General features: G+C 48.9%; 1 protein-coding gene across 1 annotated transcript in view; it reads right to left on the bottom strand.

The window, feature by feature from the left end:
• The window catches only part of LOC139540640 (P protein-like), an 87,439-nt gene that overhangs the window by 3,683 nt on the left and 72,133 nt on the right, over positions 1–11,623 (bottom strand). The window contains exon 15 of the mRNA XM_071344449.1: positions 8,536–8,668. Coding sequence (XP_071200550.1) covers positions 8,536–8,668 — 133 coding nt within the window. The remainder of the gene's footprint in view (positions 1–8,535; positions 8,669–11,623) is intronic.

Below are 11,623 nucleotides of genomic sequence, written 5' to 3'. Positions count from 1 at the left end.
TTAGGCCTAGTGAAACATGACAACCAGCCGAAGGTAGGCTAACTGTTGCCTAGTGGGTTAGGCCTAGTGAAACATGACAACCAGCCCAAGGTAGGCTACCTGTTGCCTAGTGGGTTAGGCCTAGTGAAACATGACAACCAGCCGAAGGTAGGCTACCTGTTGCCTAGTGGGTTAGGCCTAGTGAAACATGACAACCAGCCCAAGGTAGGCTACCTGTTGCCTAGTGGGTTAGGCCTAGTGAAACATGACAACCGGCCGAAGGTAGGCTACCTGTTGCCTAGTGGGTTAGGCCTAGTGAAACATGACAACCGGCCGAAGGTAGGCTACCTGTTGCCTAGTGGGTTAGGCTTACTGAAACATGACAACCGGCCCAAGGTAGGCTACCTGTTGCCTAGTGGGTTAGGCTTACTGAAACATGACAACCAGCCCAAGGTAGGCTACCTGTTGCCTAGTGGGTTAGGCCTAGTGAAACATGACAACCAGCCGAAGGTAGGCTACCTGTTGCCTAGTGGGTTAGGCTTACTGAAACATGACAACCAGCCCAAGGTAGGCTACCTGTTGCCTAGTGGGTTAGGCCTAGTGAAACATGACAACCAGCCCAAGGTAGGCTACCTGTTGCCTAGTGGGTTAGGCTTACTGAAACATGACAACCAGCCCAAGGTAGGCTACCTGTTGCCTAGTGGGTTAGGCCTAGTGAAACATGACAACCGGCCGAAGGTAGGCTACCTGTTGCCTAGTGGGTTAGGCCTACTGAAACATGACAACCAGCCCAAGGTAGGCTACCTGTTGCCTAGTGGGTTAGGACTACTGAAACATGACAACCAGCCCAAGGTAGGCTACCTGTTGCCTAGTGGGTTAGGCCTAGTGAAACATGACAACCAGCCGAAGGTAGGCTACCTGTTGCCTAGTGGGTTAGGCTTACTGAAACATGACAACCAGCCCAAAGTAGGCTACCTGTTGCCTAGTGGGTTAGGCCTACTGAAACATGACAACCAGCCGAAGGTAGGCTACCTGTTGCCTAGTGGGTTAGGCCTAGTGAAACATGACAACCAGCCGAAGGTAGGCTACCTGTTGCCTAGTGGGTTAGGCCTAGTGAAACATGACAACCAGCCGAAGGTAGGCTACCTGTTGCCTAGTGGGTTAGGCCTAGTGAAACATGACAACCAGCCGAAGGTAGGCTACCTGTTGCCTAGTGGGTTAGGCTTACTGAAACATGACAACCAGCCGAAGGTAGGCTACCTGTTGCCTAGTGGGTTAGGCTTACTGAAACATGACAACCAGCCCAAGGTAGGCTACCTGTTGCCTAGTGGGTTAGGCTTACTGAAACATGACAACCAGCCCAAGGTAGGCTACCTGTTGCCTAGTGGGTTAGGCTTACTGAAACATGACAACCAGCCCAAGGTATGCTACCTGTTGCCTAGTGGGTTAGGCTTACTGAAACATGACAACCAGCCCAAGGTATGCTACCTGTTGCCTAGTGGGTTAGGCTTACGGAAACATGACAACCAGCCCAAGGTATGCTACCTGTTGCCTAGTGGGTTAGGCATACTGAAACATGACAACCAGCCCAAGGTAGGCTACCTGTTGCCTAGTGGGTTAGGCCTACTGAAACATGACAACCAGCCCAAGGTAGGCTACCTGTTGCCTAGTGGGTTAGGCTTACTGAAACATGACAACCAGCCCAAGGTATGCTACCTGTTGCCTAGTGGGTTAGGCTTACTGAAACATGACAACCAGCCGAAGGTAGGCTACCTGTTGCCTAGTGGGTTAGGCTTACTGAAACATGACAACCAGCCCAAGGTAGGCTACCTGTTGCCTAGTGGGTTAGGCTTACTGAAACATGACAACCAGCCCAAGGTAGGCTACCTGTTGCCTAGTGGGTTAGGCTTACTGAAACATGACAACCAGCCGAAGGTAGGCTACCTGTTGCCTAGTGGGTTAGGCTTACTGAAACATGACAACCAGCCCAAGGTAGGCTACCTGTTGCCTAGTGGGTTAGGCCTAGTGAAACATGACAACCAGCCGAAGGTAGGCTACCTGTTGCCTAGTGGGTTAGGCTTACTGAAACATGACAACCAGCCGAAGGTAGGCTACCTGTTGCCTAGTGGGTTAGGCCTACTGAAACATGACAACCAGCCCAAGGTAGGCTACCTGTTGCCTAGTGGGTTAGGCTTACTGAAACATGACAACCAGCCGAAGGTAAGCTACCTGTTGCCTAGTGGGTTAGGCCTAGTGAAACATGACAACCAGCCGAAGGTAGGCTACCTGTTGCCTAGTGGGTTAGGCTTACTGAAACATGACAACCAGCCCAAGGTAGGCTACCTGTTGCCTAGTGGGTTAGGCCTAGTGAAACATGACAACCAGCCCAAGGTAGGCTACCTGTTGCCTAGTGGGTTAGGCTTACTGAAACATGACAACCAGCCCAAGGTAGGCTACCTGTTGCCTAGTGGGTTAGGCTTACTGAAACATGACAACCAGCCCAAGGTAGGCTACCTGTTGCCTAGTGGGTTAGGCCTAGTGAAACATGACAACCGGCCGAAGGTAGGCTACCTGTTGCCTAGTGGGTTAGGCCTACTGAAACATGACAACCAGCCGAAGGTAGGCTACCTGTTGCCTAGTGGGTTAGGCTTACTGAAACATGACAACCAGCCCAAGGTATGCTACCTGTTGCCTAGTGGGTTAGGCATACTGAAACATGACAACCAGCCCAAGGTAGGCTACCTGTTGCCTAGTGGGTTAGGCCTACTGAAACATGACAACCAGCCCAAGGTATGCTACCTGTTGCCTAGTGGGTTAGGCTTACTGAAACATGACAACCAGCCCAAGGTATGCTACCTGTTGCCTAGTGGGTTAGGCTTACTGAAACATGACAACCAGCCGAAGGTAGGCTACCTGTTGCCTAGTGGGTTAGGCTTACTGAAACATGACAACCAGCCCAAGGTAGGCTACCTGTTGCCTAGTGGGTTAGGCTTACTGAAACATGACAACCAGCCGAAGGTAGGCTACCTGTTGCCTAGTGGGTTAGGCTTACTGAAACATGACAACCAGCCCAAGGTAAGCTACCTGTTGCCTAGTGGGTTAGGCCTAGTGAAACATGACAACCAGCCGAAGGTAGGCTACCTGTTGCCTAGTGGGTTAGGCTTACTGAAACATGACAACCAGCCCAAGGTAGGCTACCTGTTGCCTAGTGGGTTAGGCCTACTGAAACATGACAACCAGCCCAAGGTAGGCTACCTGTTGCCTAGTGGGTTAGGCTTACTGAAACATGACAACCAGCCCAAGGTAGGCTACCTGTTGCCTAGTGGGTTAGGCCTACTGAAACATGACAACCAGCCCAAGGTAGGCTACCTGTTGCCTAGTGGGTTAGGCTTACTGAAACATGACAACCAGCCGAAGGTAGGCTACCTGTTGCCTAGTGGGTTAGGCCTAGTGAAACATGACAACCAGCCGAAGGTAGGCTACCTGTTGCCTAGTGGGTTAGGCTTACTGAAACATGACAACCAGCCCAAGGTAGGCTACCTGTTGCCTAGTGGGTTAGGCCTAGTGAAACATGACAACCAGCCGAAGGTAGGCTACCTGTTGCCTAGTGGGTTAGGCTTACTGAAACATGACAACCAGCCCAAGGTAGGCTACCTGTTGCCTAGTGGGTTAGGCCTAGTGAAACATGACAACCAGCCGAAGGTAGGCTACCTGTTGCCTAGTGGGTTAGGCCTACTGAAACATGACAACCGGCCGACGGTAGGCTACCTGTTGCCTAGTGGGTTAGGCCTACTGAAACATGACAACCAGCCGAAGGTAGGCTACCTGTTGCCTAGTGGGTTAGGCCTACTGAAACATGACAACCGGCCGAAGGCAGGCTACCTGTTGCCTAGTGGGTTAGGCCTAGTGAAACATGACAACCGGCCGACGGTAGGCTACCTGTTGCCTAGTGGGTTAGGCCTAGTGAAACATGACAACCGGCCGAAGGTAGGCTACCTGTTGCCTAGTGGGTTAGGCCTACTGAAACATGACAACCAGCCCAAGGTAGGCTACCTGTTGCCTAGTGGGTTAGGCCTAGTGAAACATGACAACCAGCCGAAGGTAGGCTACCTGTTGCCTAGTGGGTTAGGCTTACTGAAACATGACAACCAGCCCAAGGTAGGCTACCTGTTGCCTAGTGGGTTAGGCCTAGTGAAACATGACAACCAGCCGAAGGTAGGCTACCTGTTGCCTAGTGGGTTAGGCCTACTGAAACATGACAACCGGCCGAAGGTAGGCTACCTGTTGCCTAGTGGGTTAGGCCTACTGAAACATGACAACCAGCCCAAGGTAGGCTACCTGTTGCCTAGTGGGTTAGGCCTAGTGAAACATGACAACCAGCCGAAGGTAGGCTACCTCTTGCCTAGTGGGTTAGGCCTACTGAAACATGACAACCGGCCGAAGGTAGGCTACCTGTTGCCTAGTGGGTTAGGCTTACTGAAACATGACAACCAGCCCAAGGTAGGCTACCTGTTGCCTAGTGGGTTAGGCCTACTGAAACATGACAACCGGCCGAAGGTAGGCTACCTGTTGCCTAGTGGGTTAGGCCTACTGAAACATGACAACCAGCCCAAGGTAGGCTACCTGTTGCCTAGTGGGTTAGGCCTAGTGAAACATGACAACCAGCCGAAGGTAGGCTACCTGTTGCCTAGTGGGTTAGGCTTACTGAAACATGACAACCAGCCCAAGGTAGGCTACCTGTTGCCTAGTGGGTTAGGCCTAGTGAAACATGACAACCAGCCGAAGGTAGGCTACCTGTTGCCTAGTGGGTTAGGCCTACTGAAACATGACAACCAGCCCAAGGTAGGCTACCTGTTGCCTAGTGGGTTAGGCCTAGTGAAACATGACAACCGGCCGAAGGTAGGCTACCTGTTGCCTAGTGGGTTAGGCCTAGTGAAACATGACAACCGGCCGAAGGTAGGCTACCTGTTGCCTAGTGGGTTAGGCCTACTGAAACATGACAACCAGCCCAAGGTAGGCTACCTGTTGCCTAGTGGGTTAGGCCTAGTGAAACATGACAACCAGCCCAAGGTAGGCTACCTGTTGCCTAGTGGGTTAGGCTTACTGAAACATGACAACCAGCCCAAGGTAGGCTACCTGTTGCCTAGTGGGTTAGGCCTAGTGAAACATGACAACCAGCCGAAGGTAGGCTACCTGTTGCCTAGTGGGTTAGGCCTACTGAAACATGACAACCAGCCGAAGGTAGGCTACCTGTTGCCTAGTGGGTTAGGCCTACTGAAACATGACAACCAGCCCAAGGTAGGCTACCTGTTGCCTAGTGGGTTAGGCCTACTGAAACATGACAACCAGCCGAAGGTAGGCTACCTGTTGCCTAGTGGGTTAGGCCTACTGAAACATGACAACCGGCCGAAGGTAGGCTACCTGTTGCCTAGTGGGTTAGGCCTAGTGAAACATGACAACCGGCCGACGGTAGGCTACCTGTTGCCTAGTGGGTTAGGCCTAGTGAAACATGACAACCGGCCGAAGGTAGGCTACCTGTTGCCTAGTGGGTTAGGCCTACTGAAACATGACAACCAGCCCAAGGTAGGCTACCTGTTGCCTAGTGGGTTAGGCCTAGTGAAACATGACAACCAGCCGAAGGTAGGCTACCTGTTGCCTAGTGGGTTAGGCTTACTGAAACATGACAACCAGCCCAAGGTAGGCTACCTGTTGCCTAGTGGGTTAGGCCTAGTGAAACATGACAACCAGCCGAAGGTAGGCTACCTGTTGCCTAGTGGGTTAGGCCTACTGAAACATGACAACCGGCCGAAGGTAGGCTACCTGTTGCCTAGTGGGTTAGGCCTACTGAAACATGACAACCAGCCCAAGGTAGGCTACCTGTTGCCTAGTGGGTTAGGCCTAGTGAAACATGACAACCAGCCGAAGGTAGGCTACCTCTTGCCTAGTGGGTTAGGCCTACTGAAACATGACAACCGGCCGAAGGTAGGCTACCTGTTGCCTAGTGGGTTAGGCTTACTGAAACATGACAACCAGCCCAAGGTAGGCTACCTGTTGCCTAGTGGGTTAGGCCTACTGAAACATGACAACCGGCCGAAGGTAGGCTACCTGTTGCCTAGTGGGTTAGGCCTACTGAAACATGACAACCAGCCCAAGGTAGGCTACCTGTTGCCTAGTGGGTTAGGCCTAGTGAAACATGACAACCAGCCGAAGGTAGGCTACCTGTTGCCTAGTGGGTTAGGCTTACTGAAACATGACAACCAGCCCAAGGTAGGCTACCTGTTGCCTAGTGGGTTAGGCCTAGTGAAACATGACAACCAGCCGAAGGTAGGCTACCTGTTGCCTAGTGGGTTAGGCCTACTGAAACATGACAACCAGCCCAAGGTAGGCTACCTGTTGCCTAGTGGGTTAGGCCTAGTGAAACATGACAACCGGCCGAAGGTAGGCTACCTGTTGCCTAGTGGGTTAGGCCTAGTGAAACATGACAACCGGCCGAAGGTAGGCTACCTGTTGCCTAGTGGGTTAGGCCTACTGAAACATGACAACCAGCCCAAGGTAGGCTACCTGTTGCCTAGTGGGTTAGGCCTAGTGAAACATGACAACCAGCCGAAGGTAGGCTACCTGTTGCCTAGTGGGTTAGGCTTACTGAAACATGACAACCAGCCCAAGGTAGGCTACCTGTTGCCTAGTGGGTTAGGCCTAGTGAAACATGACAACCAGCCGAAGGTAGGCTACCTGTTGCCTAGTGGGTTAGGCCTACTGAAACATGACAACCAGCCGAAGGTAGGCTACCTGTTGCCTAGTGGGTTAGGCCTACTGAAACATGACAACCAGCCCAAGGTAGGCTACCTGTTGCCTAGTGGGTTAGGCCTACTGAAACATGACAACCAGCCGAAGGTAGGCTACCTGTTATTCAACTACTTGATTGATTTATTGAAATGACCGTAGCATTTCTGTTGTCCATAGAGCGACCACAATAAGTGTGGTGTGTAGTGTCCTAGTAGTAGTTGACAGTTGGCTGTGTCGCTGAAATGTGGAGAGGAGGGCGCTCACGTCTATTACGAGCTGCGGCCGATCCATTAATGAGGAGAATGACGAATTTTGATTTCCATGTCCACCAGCTCTAAACTGTTTTTGTAATCGACATATCTGCATCTAGCTAATTATTACAGGACTTAGCTAGACTAGCAAGTGCTTTGTTAACTTTATTAGAAGTAGCCTACGTTTTCAAAGGTGGGAAATGTGCGCACCTATAGCCCCGGTGTCCAGTCGTCCCCTGGGTACCAACTCCTCTCTCTCTCTGCCTCGTTCGTGTGCTGTCCCAGCAATAATGGCTTGAACAATAGTCAGTGGAGTAAAATACTTCAGTAAAAATACTTTAAAGTACTACTTAAGTCGTTTTTTTTTGTTTCTGTACTTAACTATTTATATTTTTGACAACTTTTACTTTTACTTCAATACATTCCTAAAGAAAATAATGTATTTTTTACTCCATACATTTTCGCTGACAACCCAAAGCACTCGTTACATTTTGAGTGCTTAGCAGGACAGGAAAATAGTCCAATTCACCCACTTATCCAGAGAACAAGTGGTCATCCCTACTGCTTCTGATCTGGTGGACTCACTAAACAGAGAACACCTGGTCATCCCTACTGCCTCTGGTCTGGAGGACTCACTAAACAGAGAACATCCCTGGTCATCCCTACTGCCTCTGGTCTGGAGGACTCACTAAACAGAGAACATCCCTGGTCATCCCTACTGCCTCTGGTCTGGAGGACTCACTAAACAGAGAACATCCCTGGTCATCCCTACTGCCTCTGGTCTGGAGGACTCACTAAACAGAGAACATCCCTGGTCATCCCTACTGCCTCTGGTCTGGAGGACTCACTAAACACAAATGCGTATTTTGTAAATAATGTCCGTAAATTTTAAAAACAAGAAAATTAAGCCGTCTGCTTTGCTTAATATAAGGAACTTTAAGTGATTTATACTTTTACTTTTGATAGTTATGTATATTTTAGCAATTACATTTACTTTTGATACTTAAGTATATTTAAAAAAACAAATACTTTTAGACTTTTACTCCAGTAGTATTTTACTGGCTGACTTTAACTTGAGTAACTCTCTATCAAGGAATCTATACGTTTACTCAACTTCGACAAGTGGGTACTTTTTCCACCACTGCTAGTAGGCCAGTCCGAGGAGTTTTCTCGGCAGAGACCATGACTTGTTTTCTAAGATGAGACCGTAGCAGCTAGCATTCACACCTTAAGACTGTACACTCCCAGTCAGTAGCCTTCTGAATATGTACAAGGTAGACTACTCTCCTTGATTAGCTATTGAGTTAGACAGCTAATGAGTTGTTTTTTAAACTAACATCCGCTGATCGATCTGTTCCTGCTTTTCATATGTTTCATTCCATTCATGTTCTGATGGTTCTCCGTAATACTAGCCAACTAGCAATTTTATGAAGTTGGCTTTAGCTAGCCAGCTACACACCAACAGTCTCAAACAATCACAATCACACACACACACACACACACACACACACACACTCACCGACTATCTCGCTGGACTCCTTGTTGTATAGCTTTTTGTTCCAGTAGAGCAGGCGAAGGAAAGGGAAGGAGGTGAGGAGGACCAGGCAGATCCCCAGGAACATGTAGCCTGTGAAACTAGCAAAATCTATCCCCTGGAACACACAGAGACAAATAGAGGTTAGAATAGGATACTGCATTCTATGTATTAGAGCTACTTCATTCTGTGTATCAGAGCCAGACTACTTCATTCTATGTATTAGAACTAGACTACTTCATTCTGTGTATCAGAGCTAGACTACTTCATTCTATATATTAGAGCCAGACTACTTCATTCTATATATTAGAGCCAGACTACTTCATTCTATATATTAGAGCTAGATCCTTGGCCAGGTCGATGAATACGGCTGCACAGTAATGTCTCGTATCAATGGCGGTTATGATATCGTTTAGGTCCTTGAGCGTGGCTGAGGTGCACCCATGACCAGCTCTGAAACCAGATTGCATAGCGGAGAAGGTACGGTGGGATTCGAAATGGTCGGTGATCTGTTTGTTAACTTGGCTTTCGAAGACCTTAGAAAGGCAGGGTAGGATAGATATGGGTCTGTAACAGTGTGAGGCTAATGTGTCTCCCCCTTTGAAGAGGGGGATGACCGCGGCAGCTTTCCAATCTTTGGGAATCTCAGACGATACGAAAGAGAGGTTGAACAGGCTAGTAATAGGGGTTGCAACAGATCATTTTAGAAAGAGAGGGTCCAGATTGTCTAGCCCGGCTGATTTTTAGGGGTGCAGATTTTGCAGCTCTTTCAGAACATCAGCTATCTGGATTTGGGTGAAGGAGAAATGGGGAGGCTTGGGCGGTATGGGCTCTATATATAGGGGGAATTGGCTCTATATAGGGGGTATGGGCTCTATATAGGGGATATGGGCTCTATATAGGGGGTACGGGCTCTATATAGGGGGTACAGGCTCTATATAGGGGATAAGGGCTCTATATAGGGGGTATGGGCTCTATATAGGGGATATGGGCTCTATATAGGGGGTATGGGCTCTATATAGGGGGTATGGGTTCTATATAGGGGGTATGGGCTCTATATAGGGGATAGGGGCTCTATATAGGGGGTATGGGCTCTATATAGGGGATATGGGCTCTATTTTTTTTTTATTTTTTTTTTTTTTTTTTTTTCACCTTTATTTAACCAGGTAGGCTAGTTGAGAACAAGTTCTCATTTGCAACTGCGACCTGGCCAAGATAAAGCATAGCAGTGTGAACAGACAACACAGAGTTACACATGGAGTAAACAATAAACAAGTCAATAACATGGTAGAAAAAAAGAGAATCTATATACAATGTGTGCAAAAGGCATGAGGTAGGCAATAAATCGAATAATTACAATTTAGCAGATTAACACTGGAGTGATAAATCATCAGATGAACATGTGCAAGAAGAGATACTGGTGTGCAAAAGAGCAGAAAAGTAAATAAATAAAAGCAGTATGGGGGGTGAGGTAGGTAAATTGGGTGGGTAGTTTACAGATGGACTATGTACAGCTGCAGCGATCGGTTAGCTGCTCGGATAGCAGATTTTTAAAGTTGTTGAGGGAGATAAAAGTCTCCAACTTCAGAGATTTTTGCAATTCGTTCCAGTCGCAGGCAGCAGAGAACTGGAAGGAAAGGCGTCCAAATGAGGTTTTAGCTTTAGGGATGATCAGTGAGATACACCTGCTGGAGCGCGTGCTGCGGGTGGGTGTAGCCATCATGACCAGTGAACTGAGATAAGGCGGCACTTTACCTAGCATAGCCTTGTAGATGACCTGGAGCCAGTGGGTCTGACGACGAACATGTAGCGAGGGCCAGCCGACTAGGGCATACAGGTCGCAGTGGTGGGTCGTATAAGGTGCTTTAGTAACAAAACGAATGGCACTGTGATAAACTGCATCCAGTTTGCTGAGTAGAGTGTTGGAAGCTATTTTGTAGATGACATCGCCGAAGTCGAGGATCGGTAGGATAGTCAGTTTTACTAGGGTAAGTTTGGCGGCGTGAGTGAAGGAGGCTTTGTTGCGGAATAGAAAGCCGATTCTTGATTTGATTTTGGATTGGAGATGTTTGATATGAGTCTGGAAGGAGAGTTTGCAGTCTAGCCAGACACCTAGGTACTTATAGATGTCCACATATTCTAGGTCGGAACCGTCCAGGGTGGTGATGCTAGTCGGGCGTGCGGGTGCAGGCAGCGAACGGTTGAAAAGCATGCATTTGGTTTTACTAGCGTTTAAGAGCAGTTGGAGGCCACGGAAGGAGTGTTGTATGGCATTGAAGCTCGTTTGGAGGTTAGATAGCACAGTGTCCAAGGAAGGGCCGGAAGTATATAGAATGGTGTCGTCTGCGTAGAGGTGGATCAGGGAATCGCCCGCAGCAAGAGCAACATCATTGATGTATACAGAGAAAAGAGTCGGCCCGAGAATTGAACCCTGTGGTACCCCCATAGAGACTGCCAGAGGACCGGACAACATGCCCTCCGATTTGACACACTGAACTCTGTCTGCAAAGTAGTTGGTGAACCAGGCAAGGCAGTCATTAGAAAAACCGAGGCTACTGAGTCTGCCGATAAGAATATGGTGATTGACAGAGTCGAAAGCCTTGGCCAGGTCGATGAAGACGGCTGCACAGTAATGTCTTTTATCGATGGCGGTTATGATGTCATTTAGTACCTTGAGCTAGGGGGTATGGGCTCTATATAGAGGATATGGGCTCTATATAGGGGGTATGGGCTCTATATAGAGGATATAGGCTCTATATAGGGGGTATGGGCTCTATATAGGGGGTATGGGCTCTATATAGGGGGTATGGGCTCTATATAGGGGGTATGGGCTCTATATAGGGGATATGGGCTCTATATAGAGGATATAGGCTCTATATAGGGGGTATGGGCTCTATATAGGGGGTAAGGGCTCTATATAGGGGGTATGGGCTCTATATAGGGGGTATGGGCTCTATATAGGGGGTATGGGCTCTATATAGGGGGTATGGGCTCTATATAGGGGGTACGGGCTCTATATAGGGGGCATGGGCTCTATATAGGGGGTACGGGCTCTATATAGGGGGTATGGGTT

The sequence above is a fragment of the Salvelinus alpinus genome, chromosome 16 (genome assembly GCF_045679555.1).
Source record: "Salvelinus alpinus chromosome 16, SLU_Salpinus.1, whole genome shotgun sequence".
NCBI lineage: Eukaryota > Metazoa > Chordata > Actinopteri > Salmoniformes > Salmonidae > Salvelinus > Salvelinus alpinus.
This window is presented reverse-complemented; position numbering and strand designations above follow the sequence as displayed.